This window comes from Oryctolagus cuniculus, chromosome 1 (assembly GCF_051225735.1).
Source record: "Oryctolagus cuniculus isolate XC-2025 breed Fujian yellow rabbit chromosome 1, ASM5122573v1, whole genome shotgun sequence".
Taxonomy (NCBI): domain Eukaryota; kingdom Metazoa; phylum Chordata; class Mammalia; order Lagomorpha; family Leporidae; genus Oryctolagus; species Oryctolagus cuniculus.
The window spans coordinates 48,901,742-48,914,528 of NC_142867.1; the positions used below are offsets into that span (position 1 = coordinate 48,901,742).

Here is a 12,787-nt window from a genome sequence, read left to right on the forward strand (position 1 = left end):
CCCAAGGATGACCCCGGGGCAGCCGGAGGAGGGGAGGAGGGGAGAAGCCCCCAGCCACAAAGGCTGCAGGTGCGGGAGATCTGTTGTGTTCAGGACTCAAGCCTAATCCAGGAGGACAGGGAACAACTCAGGCAGCACCCTGTGGGCTGGGTCCGAACCCTTGGGTTTCCTGCTGCAGCCGCGGGAGCCACGTGGACAGGCACAGTGAGGGAAATAGGTGTTCGCTATCATCCTCAGTGCTCTGTGCTCAGAGGGCTGAACCACAGTCACGTGGGACCTCCTTGGATGATTGTGACCGGCCTCGTGCTGTGTCCTAAAACACAAACAGATGATTCAGAAACTAACCAGACACCCCCAGCTAACCATCCAAGGGGGGCAGGGGACACGGCTGTACTGGCCAACCCCAGACACAGGGCGCCCAGCATGGCGCCTGTCCACAAGCCCCTTGCTCGCTGCTGGAGGCCCTGGGTGGAGGGTCCAGGTGCCCTCCCTGCCTGGTCCCCTTCTCTAGCTTCCCCAGAATTCCCTTGAGCATCTGCCCTTCCTTCCGCCAGCTGGTGCGGCAGCGGCAGCAGGTTGCTGATGCGTCTCCTGGCCTGGTTTGGCAGGGGAGGGTGGCTGGCGGGGAGTCAGGGGGCTCATCAGTGGCGGAGGCAGAAATCAGTGCGACTGCAGGGCCGCCCGCCCCACTTCCTCAGTCGCTGGCCGCAGACACACCTCATGAACCTGCTTCCCCTCCCTCTCTGCTTACGGCCCTGACCGTGGGACTGAGTGGGAAATAACCCTGTGCACTTTAAAACCCATTTCCGCTCCTGCAGAGGCAGCCCAGAATCAGGCCCAGGCTGTGAGCCCACAGCCCCTCCACTGTCCCTCCTCGGAGACAGAACTGAAGTTACCCAGCGGCACCAAAGGCTGGCGCTGCCTCCTGGACACATGGCTTCTGAAATATTTATCAGTGCTTTGGCAATGCAAAGCTGCTGGTACCGCTGGCGCCGAGGTCAGACAGCATTCCTTGCACAGGCCCGGGGAGAGCAGGTAATGTGAGCTCTGCCTGGGTGTGGGTTGTGATTTTGCTTTATTTGAGGGCGGTATGAAAAGCTGGCACACACCACACCTGAGACAGAGGAGGAGAAGACCTTTAAAAAATCATATGTGATTGAACAGCTCCAGAATGTTTTTGGAGGGAATGAAACCCCAGGGCCTGTGTCTCTGCACTGTGGCCAGTGGCCTCTCAGACCCGTGTACCTGCCACCAAACCTTCCCAGAATGCCATGGTGCCTACACACCGTTTTGCAATCTTGTTTCATTTACACGACTTAGGTGGCATTTTGTGCTCCCTGGCACTCAGGATCTGAGCAGGGTCGTGCTCTGTCGCTCCCCGTCTTCGTGGAGGAACGACACAGGACCCTGCGCTGTTCTTTTGCCTGCTCGGCCCTCCCCGGGTTTGCTGCTGGTTCTTCCCGGGTTGGCTACCGACCCTTCCACCTCCGTGGAAGGGCGGTTCCCCCTGGCCACTTTCCCCACTTCCGCGGGGGAGCGGCACACCGCCGGCCGACTCTCTCGGAGGCTGCTCAGGTGTTCCTTCAGATAGATGTTCCTGGTGCATATTGTCTCCTCCTTTATAGTCCTCTTCCACCAATCCCAACTCTGCTACCCACACGCCGAGTACGCTGCTCTCCTCCAATCAGGAGCAGGTCCTACAGTTTATTGGTTGAACTGGAGGCAGCTGTGTAGAAGCTGTTACTCCCTTCTCAGCGCCATATTGTGGGAGAGCAGATGCATAGAATAAATCTTAATTCCAGTAACTTAGTCTAGTCCGAGTTGCTCCCCACAGTGCTCTTCATTTTCTGCATTTTGTTTTTGTTTTTCTAAATCAGATCCAGGTGAATCCCCCACCCTCCCACTGCCCTGTGAGGAGTCTGCTCTCCAGCAGGTGTCCGACCCCTCCCGCCACCCAAGAATCTTGGCAAGCTTCCCATGGGTCAGGGAAATGGGACAAGGCTTCAAGACTCCCACCCATGACAGCTGGACGTCGGCTCCATGGCCCCGTCACTCTCTGAGTGGGCACAGGACTGTCAGGAGCTAGAGCCCCCTGCAGCTCCAAGCCCCCTGGTCTGCAGCCCTGGCATCCCCAGCTCCAGCCGCATGCGCCCCAGGGCTGATGAGGTGATCTCTAGAGAGTCCATGGGGTCCCAGTGCTCCCATGCCACCTGTAGGGACCTGCCATCATCCCAGGAGAGGGTGAGGGGAGTAGCAGTCACCTTTTCCCTCCAGCATCCCCATGCAGCAGCCAGAGCAGGGTAGAAAGTAATTTATGCTATAAGCATGTTCCGTGTTGCTGCCTCAGAGTTGAAATGTTCATTTTTAAAATTTATTTATAGTATGCCTTATTCCTCAAAGGAGTTCAGGCAGCTCCAAGAATAAAGGCAATAAAACAAAAAAAATATATATAAAGACAATCATGACGAGGGAGAACATGCCGTGGAGTAAAATGCCGATTATCACGCATTTTCCGAATCTCCCCGAGAAGGGATGTGCTGCCCTCCAGGGGAGCAACCCCTCCCGTCGGATGCTTCCCGTTCACTTCATCTGGGGCTGGGTTGTTGCTGTGGTTGCGGTTTGATTCGGCTGTGGCGGAGAGCTGCTCGCTGCTCGCTCTGTGCTTCTCTGCAATGATTATTTATGAGATGTTCCCAGGAGGCGGATTATAGGATCAGAAGGTCTGAACTTCTCTGGTACTTGAGCTACAAGGCACCAGATTGTTCTCCACGCGAGTCGTGCCATGGGCGGTCCGACTCCCAGCCCACTCTCCAGCTGGGAGTCGGGCCCTAGAGTGTGGGGCAGGGCCCAAGGGTGGTGCACGGTGCCTTCCGTCACGGGAACCTCTCCTCGATGGTCATTTGTGGCCCTGGGCAGGCCAGGAGCTGACGGGAGGCCCTGCCCTGTGGGACTCCCTGGAATAATTGGTCCTGGGGCGGGGGCAGGGCCATGTGTGCTTAGAGCACTTTGGCTGGTCATGGTCAAGGGCCCAGGCCTGATGGGCACCCCCTCCCCTTCTTTCTCCCCTGCCAGTGATGGCCAAACCGTGTCCTCCGTCCCAGATCTGGGTTCCTATACTGTGGGTAGAGCCCATAGGCCTTATACTGCTGCCTGCCAGGCACTGTGAGGGAGGCTGTGGCACTGTGGTAGGCATGCAGAGGCCATCCGGCCTCCATGGGAAAGGGCAGTCGGAGCACAGTCGTGAATGATGTTCAGTAGCGATAAGAAGCCTTGTGGTCAGAGATTAGCAATGCTTCAAGGCTCCAACCATATACTCTCCAATGGCAGGGGCCTTGCCTCCCCCATCAGATTAGGAATTCCCCAGAGATGGGGTCAATGTCCTTCCTATCTGCTTGGGACCCTCCCTGGGGCGTGTTCTATGTCTCCCCGTGATATCAGGGTCTTCCTGAGAGTACAGTTCTTGTCTCCTAACTCAGATTGCAAACTCCCTGGGGACAGGAGCCATGTTCTTGCACGCAGCTGAGGTTCCCTGAAGTTGGGAGCCACATCTCCAGTGGACACCTGCATGGACCAGTGGGCAGTCAGCTTCCTGGCCTGGGGCTGGCCGGCTAGGCTTCGTCGGCATGTCACAGACTTTGCCATCCACTAGACAGTGGCTATGTATGCAGGCTGAGTCCTTGGCGTCTGGTTCCTGGGCTCCTCGCTCCTGGGCCTTCACTGGGCTCATTACAGAACCAGACTCCTTTCTGGGCTGGCCTGGAAGATTCTGGAAGCAAGGAGGACGAGATGGGAAGGCAGCAGTTGGCTTGGTCGCCTCTCACTCCAGGGAGCTCCTCTCTCTCTCCCTCTCTGGAAGTTCAAACCTGGGCTTTAGGCTGTCTTGGGCATCTCCCCCTGGGCCAGAAGACAGGTGAGTTGGGAAGCAGGGTGAGCTAGTGCTCCGTGCTGTGTGATAATCAGGCAGCGCTGAGGGTGCACAGACCCTGCCACCAACGTGATGGCCCCCGGCCTCACAAAGAGTGGAATTATGTATGAGGCTGCAAAGATCAAGTGGGGAACGACATGCCCAAGGTTACAATACAGGAACTCCACCTCCTCCCTTTTCTGAGTTAAAAGTCCAGCTCTCTTTACTCTGCGCATGCTATGAAAGATCTGCGCCCCGCCAAGCGTGGACGCTAAACCTCGGATCTCAGGGAGGCACTACTTTCGCCAGCTTTAGTTCCGTGTGCCTGGCCCAGCGCGAACCAGTATGAAATCCCTCCGCAGAGCCTGGGGAGATCAGCAAGCCCCTATGTCTGAGCGAGAGCCTGGCCTGGGAGGACGCGGGGCTTAAGGAAGGAGAAAGGAGTGCCCCCGAAACCTCTACTGCCGCCCCCAGATTGCCACGGGCAGTCAGCAGCTCCCCAGTTCTTCCCCCACCACGTTCCGCGGGCACAGCCACCCCAGTCCCATGGAACAGAGTTCCAGCATTTTCTCCTTGAGTGTCGGAGAGACAGGAGCTATGGCACGTGGGACGGGGGTCCTGAGAAACAGAGGGAGGAGTTGGAGGTGTCCCACCCCAGCGCCACCTTGCAGGCTGCTGCGCCTGGGACCTCGGCGGCTGTCGCCCGCCTCCCACTGAACACGCCCGTGTGCTTCCTCCACAGTTTTCATGAACACGGCCATCCCCATCGCAGCTGTCCTCATCGTGAGTACATGTGCCCCCACTCTGGGGAGGGCTGGAGGGGGCGGGCGGCTGTCGCGAGAGGCTGCCCAGGCTTGCGGGTTCTGCGTGGGGACATTGGAGGGCGACTCCGCAGCGGGACGGAAAACAGAGAACAGGAAGGGCGGGGCGGTGGACCTCGGGTCCCCCCCTCACCTGGGACCTGCGGGGGCCTCTGTGTCACTGGAGGCTGGAAGTTCGAGAAATGAAACCCTCTGGGCAAGATTAGCTACCCAGCGTGCTCAAGACGAGAGCGAGGCGTGATTATTGTAGAGATGATGGGAAACCCAGAGGGGAAGGCACCCGGGGAACTGAAATCGCCCACAATCCCGCTGGCCGTGTCTTTGGTGCATTTCTTTGCAGTCTTTTTTTAAGACATAGGCTAAGTCATCCCTACCGAAATAGGGTTCTGCCACACATACAGTTTTGTAACCAGTTTTTTTTTTTTTTTAAGTTGAGACCTTGTCATGCCCAGTTCTCCATGTCGTGAAATAGCACGATGTGTTTTTTTAAAGCGAGCTTGACCAAAGCTGTGGGTGAGCTCAGGGGTGGGGGCAACCAAAGAGCTGCTCCAGAAAGGCCCAGCCCCCCACCAGCCCACAGCCCTTCGCCCCAGCCCCCAGGATGGCTCTGTGACCACTGCGGTTCTTTAAAAAGAGAATGTATTTCCCTTGGGGCTGGTATCCCTGAGCTCTGTCGGGTTCACAGCCTGTCAGGCGCTCTTGGAATTCACTTGCAACCTGATTTATTGGGCTGCTTTCTGGCCTGGCTCTTTGGGGAATTGTGGGTAACAGGGGCCCTGAGCTGGCCAGGTAGCCGGGTCAGGCATGGCTGGGAGCTGGCTGTGCACTTCCTGTGTCTACACTGGCTCCCACTGGGGGCTGGGGAAGCAGGCAGTCTGGCTGCTGCTTAAGGAGGGAGGGCACTGGCCTAACCCAAGAGCCCCTGTCCAGTCATTCCTGCCAGGGAAGGGGCAGCTTGGGGGGAGGCAGGGCTGGGGGAGGAGGAGGACCAGTCCCTGCCCTCCAGCTCGAGGTCCTGCACTTGCTGGGGACGTTTCCACAACGTGACGGATGATGAGTGTGTCTCTCTGGGTGGGAGGGGCCTGCGTCCTGAGCCACGCTTCTGTCCATAGACCTTCGTGGGCCACGTCAGCTTCTTCAAAGGGGCCGACTTCTCGCCATCGGTGGCCTTTGCCTCCCTGTCCCTCTTCCACATCCTGGTCACCCCGCTCTTCCTGCTGTCCAGTGTGGTCCGCTCGACAGTCAAAGCGCTGGTGAGGTGAGGGGAGGCTGCCTGTCCTCTCCTGTGCTATGGGCACCTGCTAACAAATGGCCTGTACCTCAGCCTAGAAGCAAGACACCCCTGTCTTGGGGGACCCTGATTGTGGGGGTCGGGTGGGAGTCCTGGGCAGCTGTCAGAATGAAGCAGCCCATGGAGGGGTGACTTGCAGGAGGCAGCTCTAGCAGTGGCCCAAAGACAGAAGGGAGACAGTGATCCAGGGAGTATATGGCCGGCAGTGTGATGAGCTCACATATCCGGGCTCGACTGTCCTGACTCAGTTCATGGGCCATGGCATCGTGACTTCTGATCATCGTCCCTCTCCCTGCCGCCTCTGCTCCAGCCTTGGGATTCGATGTAGAAATCAAAGACTCAAGGTTGCTGCACCTGCTGGAAATCCACTGGGCCTACCCAATGCACTCACATTTTTAAGCACTGTTGGTTTAATTCTGTTGTTTCCAAGAATGAAACACCAAGGGAGCCGAAGGCTTTTTAAGGAGGAAGCACAGGCTGTGGGCTCAGGGTGGGAGTGAGAAGCAGCCTGAAGCTCCACATTTCTCCATCCCCAAAACTGCAGGGAGAGCTCCAGAGAGGGAGGATGGGGACAGAGAGGCCTGGTGTCTGCCCCTCTGAGGGGCAGCAGGTGCACAGAATGAAGACCCCCAGGCCACAGCTTGCTTGCAGCCCCAGACTATTCCTACCTTAGGGGTAGGATGGCTTGTTTTGCCCCAAGCCTCTGATAGGTTTAGCAAAAAGGAGACAACAGGGACACAGACCAGTCTCAAGCTTCGCAGTCGGCTCCCAACCCCCAGGATGGGAAAGAAAGAATTGAGAGAAGGAAAGGCCCAGGGCCTTAGCAGCATCCACAGGGCGGTTGGCAGTGGGGGGAAGGGGAGGGTCCCCTCCACGAATCATAACACCTGCTCCCAGCCCCGCAGGTTGTGGTGGGACTTTGTATCCTACTTAGGAAGCAATTAATACAGTGTCTGGCATGTAGGGCATGCTCCCAAAACATTAGCTATTGTTGATAACCAATCCTAAACCTAGTGAATTTGAACACAGGTCAGCCTTGGCTGTGACAGTAGCTAACCACGGCTAGCACCAACCATATTCCAGTTCAACAATCCGGACTAACCCATGCCACCTCCAACCCTCAATCTAACCAGCCCCACCTCTTGTGCAGATCCTGCTCCATGCTCACAAACCTTGACAATGCCTATGACCTGCCCCTCGGGGGTGCCCACCGGTCCATCCCCACCGGCATGGGCTTTGTGGGGGCCACACCTCAGGACAGGACCCTTCTGGGAGCTTCTATCTCATGCCACATACACCCTGCTCCCTTGCCCTCCCCTCTGCCGCTGGCAGGGGTGAGGGGGTCTCTGTGCATCCCCTGCAGTGTGCAGAAGCTGAGCGAGTTCCTGTCGAGTGCAGAGATCCGCAAGGAGCAGAGTGCTCCCCGTGAGCCCGCACCCCAGAGCCAAGCCAGCAAGTACCAGGCGGTGGTGAGTGCTCGGCCTCCCTGGCTGCTCGTGGACCCTTCTCCGACCAGCCTCAGCCTTTCCTCCCTGCTGGCACAGCTCCCGCCCCAGCGGGCCCTCACCTCCTAACCGTCCCCAGCCCCTCAAGGTGGTGAACCGCAAGCGCCCGGCCCGGGAGGATTGTCGGGACCTCATGGGCCCCCTGCAAAGGCTGGCCCCCAGCGCGGACGGAGATGCCAACAGCTGCTGTGTCCAGGTGAGCCCGAGGCCCCGCACCCCCATGCCGGCTACACAGCACCTGGAAGGCCGGGGTGCTGGGTCCTCCTTCCACAGGTCTCCCTGCCTGCCTATAGGGTTCCTAGCAGCCCTGAAACCAGAAACAATGCTTCCACTCCACTGAGCCAGGGGACACTCAGCCATCCTCTGGGGAGGGTGCCTTGGGCAGGGGTCAGCCTGAAAGGGTCAGTGCCCCCCTCACCTGCCCCAGAAGTGATCTGGGAGCTGGAATCGGTGTCTTTTGGCTTTTGTGGGGGCGAGGAAGCAAGAGACACCTGAGCACACACACTGAGACCCCAGCTGCCTTTCTGTTCTCATCTGCACGGTGGGGTGTGGCCAACAAAGATCATCGGAGGCTTCTTCACGTGGACCCCGGATGGGATCCCCACGCTGTCCAACATCACCATCCGTATCCCCCGAGGTATGCCCAGCACTCGCCAGCAGGCCCTTCCCCACGTCTCACTGACAAGGAAAGACAAATCCACAGTTCTTGAGTCGCTGCTCCCTGCTCCCTCTGGGGGACGCAAGACAGGAGGAAGAGGGCTGTGTCCTCGCGTGACCTTGTGCCAGGGGCAAGTGCAGCAGCAAGGACAGGGCAGGACAGGGGGGCCCTCAGTTCTCAAATGAGCCGACTGGAGCAGCCAAGAGAGGCTTGCGGGGGAGGTGGGGTTTCTGAGAATGAGCAAGGTCCCTGGGGCCAGGAGCAGTGCCCTGAGCCAAGGAGGAGGCTGGGAACCAGGATGCCCTGGTTGGGAGCATGAGGAGCTGGGCTCTCGCTGGCGGGGCACTGGAAAGGAGGAGGGCGTGCTGAGGGAGGAAGGGGCCAGGGAACAGAGTGGAGGAGGGGCCTGGGGAGCCGGAGGAGGGTGTGGGTTTCGGGGAGGGACGGCTCTTGGGGGAGAGCAAGTCTTAGGGATTCTGGGGATAGGACTGGGTGTCCGTGTCTGTCTGTCTGTCTGGATGGTGGTTGTTCACGCTTCCCCGGCCCTCCTCTGTCTGCCACCCGCCCTCCCTGCAGGCCAGCTGACCATGATCGTGGGGCAAGTGGGCTGCGGCAAGTCCTCGCTGCTGCTTGCCACGCTGGGGGAGATGCAGAAGATCTCGGGGACTGTGTTCTGGAACAGGTGAGGCACGCATCCGCAGTGAGCGGGGGCCCTCCGTCCCATCGTCCTGCTCAGCGTCCACTGTGTGTTCAGTGAGGACTCAATAAATGCCGCACGTTGCTCTCCTCATCATCGTTAGTACCGATTCTAACCTCACTATGGGCCAGGTTCTTTGCTAAGTCCTCAGCATGCCATTTTTCTTTAATCCTTCTGATACCCAGCAAAGTAAAGGTTATTATCAGTTCTCGCCTTGTGGATGAGGGTTATACTGTTTGGCCTAATCCACACAGCTAGCAGGTGGCAGAGCCGGAATTAGAACTCAGTCCTGTTTGACTCCAAATCCCATGTTTGCGGAGCGGCTGTGCCTCCCAGGGTAGGAGACTGCAGCGCCACCATTGATTTCCAGCGAGGGCTGGACACCAACCAGTCAGCGGGTGTGTGCAGGAGCGAGAGGCAGCCCAGACAAATGGTGGTTTCTGGGCAGAGATCATGATCTTAATTAAAGAGCCAGAAGCTCGGGCTGAGTCAATCATAAATCTATTATTCATACCCATCTACTTCCAAAAAGCACTTGAAACTCGTTGATAAATGATGCAAATAAAATAGAACCTCTCCAAAAATTAAGAAAAGAGGAGCTGAGACATGAGGAGGGTGCGCCCGGTGTTTGGAAGCTGGGCAAAGGACAGCTGAAGCCGTTAACACGAAGCCTGGCTCCCAGGCCTCCCGTAGCCAAGGGGAGTGGACATCTGGTCGGGGTTTGCAGCTCTCATTCGGGAATAAAGGTCGCAGCCAATTCTGCAGGACAGGCCTGCCCTACTGGTCACTTCTCGGGGAAAAGCCTCATTCGGATGCCACATTTTACTCAGTGTGACGCAGAACGGAGCAGAGAGAAAGATCCCGGGCCGTGCGTCTGAGCACCAGCAGGCACCCCCACTTCCTGCTACTCCCGAGTGCTGCCCACAATGGGTGAACAGTGCATTTCCCCTCTCGGCCAGGTGAGCCCCTGGGCTCTCCTAGGCCTCAGTCGGCCTCTTAGCTTTAATTCCATGGGGGGTTTAGGGCCACAGGGCTCTCTGCCTCCATCCTGCGTCTTACTGGGAGAATTTCAGCACAGCCTAACGGGAAGACTCAGGCGTTGGGTTTGTGGCCACTTTGCCAGTCCCTCTGTCAACTGACCCTGAAAGCTTGGAGTGAGAACCTCTTGCCTGTTGGCTGATTGCGTGTCTAGTGCAAGACTGGAGCCCTCCATGAACGGTGAACTGGAGAGAGCTGCCAGTAGTCTTGAGTGCTTGCCATGGCCCGGGCCCTGTGCTGAGCACATTGTAAGCAGGAGCTCACTGAGGCCTCCCACCCAGCCTCGGAGCTGCGTGCGCTTACCCATTTCACAGAAGCATGAACTGAGGCCTAGAGAGGCTGGGTGACACGGGTCAGTGCGTGGAGCCAGGGCCCTACGCCCAGGTTCTTCCCCTCAAGCTGGCCGCTGCCTCAGCTGGGTCCCGGGGATCCTAGGCCCAGGGATTCATCTCTGAGTTGCACGCCGAGGGCAGGCTGGACCCATGCCCTCCTCCAGGGCCGGCCTTTCCTAGAGGGGGCTGCAGAGCCCAGAGACTGCAGCTACCCCTGGGCTCCTGCCCAGCACCAAGGTCCAAACCCCTGACCCTGGTCCCTTTGCCTTCTTTCTTCTCTTGTGTGTTTTTGTTTATTTATTCTCACTTTATTTGAAAGACAGAGAAACAAAGATTTCCAGTCCACTGGTTCACTCCCCAAATGCCCACAACAGCCAGGACTGGATCAGGCTGAAGCCTGGAGCCTGGAACTCCATCTGGGCCTCTTATGTGGGTGGCAGGGACACAGTGCTTGAGCCATCCTCGGCTGCCCCCAGGGTGCGCATTAGCAGGGAGCTGGTTCTGAAGCAGAGGAGCCGGGAGACCAGCACTCTGTTGATTTCCCAAGCTGGCATCCCAAGTAGCTTCTGACCCGCTCCTCCGATGCCTACCGCTTCCACTGCCTTCTTTCTTGGCTCCTCCCCACACCCTCACCCGCTGGTGCCCCCATGCCAGCATCAGCACCTCTCCTCGTCCTCCGCAGAGGGGACAGTCACACGAGGCAGGGGCTCGGCCTCCTGCCTCAGCCCCCTCCTCTTTTCCAAGGCCTGACCTCTGCCCCCACCCAGGAGGTACGGGGGCCCCTCCAGGGCAGCAGACACTGAGTCTCTGGTGTGCTGCGCATTGTGCCAGGCGCTTCCCTGCTGCGGTCTGCACTAAGGTGGCCGTGACTGTTATCCCATTTGACAGATTAGGAAACTGAGTTGCCCAGGGCCACACAGCTCTTCAGGGGCAGAGGTGGGATTTGTGCCAGTTGCTCGAATACAAGGGCTTTCCCCTTGGTGCACAAGACTTGTGAGGAGCTGGTGGCTGCTGTCACTGTGACACGCGCACATCTGCCTCCTCAGCTCTGTCCTCATCAACACCCACTGTCCCCAGGCATCCCAGGCCCCAGCTCCTGGCTCTGTCTGAGCCTTGGGAGGGGGCAGGAGTGAAGAAGTTCTCAGTTCTCCGGGATCCGCTGGATCCGCTTTGCTCTTCCCTGTGGCCCAGCTCCCTCCTCCTCATAGCCAACCCAGGAGCTCCAGTTTGTCACCATTGATGTATCCACTCCCCCAGCATCCACTGAGCACCCACTGCGTGCCCAGTATCAGGAATGCAAAAACGGTTAAGACACAACTCGTGCTTTAAGGCGGGGAAAGGTGATCAGCGCCGTGCGTGCTAGGAGCGCAGAGGAGCGGCTGTGAGCTCTGCTGTCAGGGAGAGAAGGCTCCCTGTGGACCTGGCCTGTGGGCTTGGAAGAGGAGAGGAAGGCGTTGCAGGCAGGGGTGCCGGCGTGGTGGAGGCGTGCTGCTATTAAAGTGCTGCTATTGATTCTGCGTCCCTGGAGCACAGGGTGTGTGCGGTACAGGGGTGGGAGATGGGACTGAGGAAGTGAACTTGACTTTGATCCGAAAGGCCCAGGAAATAAGATTCCACCCAAAGGCTGTAGCAGAAGTGTGCTGGTGATAAACGAAGGTGGATGGGAGAGGAAGGGAGAGAAAGAGAGGGGGACAGAGAGAGAGAGACTGTAGGAAGGAGGAAGGGAGAGTGGTTAGGAACTCGTTCCAGTGGCTAGGAGAAGGAGTCTAGGTAGACGGGAGCTAGTTGGATTCATCAGCTGTTTGCCCTTCAAAATCCTGGGCACACCTGCAGCTCTGCTGGGCCACTCGTCCTGGTCAGTGAGTGAGGCACAAGGGCTGTATGCAGGGGTCCCCCCATCCCTGTTACCGTCTGAGCTGCCATTGAGCCCAGTTCTGCAGGGAGATGATGCACCAGCAAAGTGAACCAACAGCAAATCGCTCTGGACCCCCTGAGCCCTGCCCTCTGTGGTCAGAGGCAAGGGTGATGCCCCGGCCACTACTGTGGTTTTCACCCACACCAGGGCCAAGACCCGGTAACCAGGCGACCAGCCAGAGTCCCAGGAGGCACCAGGCAGAGTTGGGAGGTGAACACAGAGAATGCTCTGGGGAGCAGGGGTTTGATTTATTTGTACAAGGCTTTATTTATTCCTGCAGTGACCTAGTGAGCAGGATGGCTGGGCAGGGAGGAGCTGGGGCCTTAGAGCCAAGCTGCCAGGTTCAGATCAGGGCTGTGTTCTGGAACATTCCATGAGCTTTCTGTGGGCACCTGCTTCCCCTTCTTACCGACAGGGTCCAGATTCTCCAAGCACGGAGTGAGTGCCCTGTAAATATTATTACTTGGCAGCATTCTTCTTTGCCGACAACAGAATCCCACTACTGCTCTTTAATTGCACTCCAGCCTGTCTCCCAGGAGAGGCTTCAGTGAGCTCCCTGGAGACAGGACCGCATCTCTGTATAGCCATCGTGCCTCTGCTAATTGAGTTCATTTGCCGAAAGAATG

At 58.0% G+C, this 12,787-nt stretch overlaps 1 protein-coding gene across 3 annotated transcripts in view; it reads left to right on the forward strand.

Annotated features, from left to right (window-relative positions):
• ABCC8 (ATP binding cassette subfamily C member 8) overlaps window positions 1–12,787 on the forward strand; it is a 77,874-nt gene that overhangs the window by 36,728 nt on the left and 28,359 nt on the right. For all 3 annotated transcript variants that reach the window (XM_089310873.1, XM_089310879.1, XM_089310890.1), the window contains exons 11-16: window positions 4,647–4,687; window positions 5,838–5,983; window positions 7,380–7,485; window positions 7,601–7,717; window positions 8,083–8,158; window positions 8,756–8,861. In XM_089310873.1, the coding sequence (XP_089166999.1) occupies window positions 4,647–4,687; window positions 5,838–5,983; window positions 7,380–7,485; window positions 7,601–7,717; window positions 8,083–8,158; window positions 8,756–8,861 (592 nt within the window). The remainder of the gene's footprint in view (window positions 1–4,646; window positions 4,688–5,837; window positions 5,984–7,379; window positions 7,486–7,600; window positions 7,718–8,082; window positions 8,159–8,755; window positions 8,862–12,787) is intronic.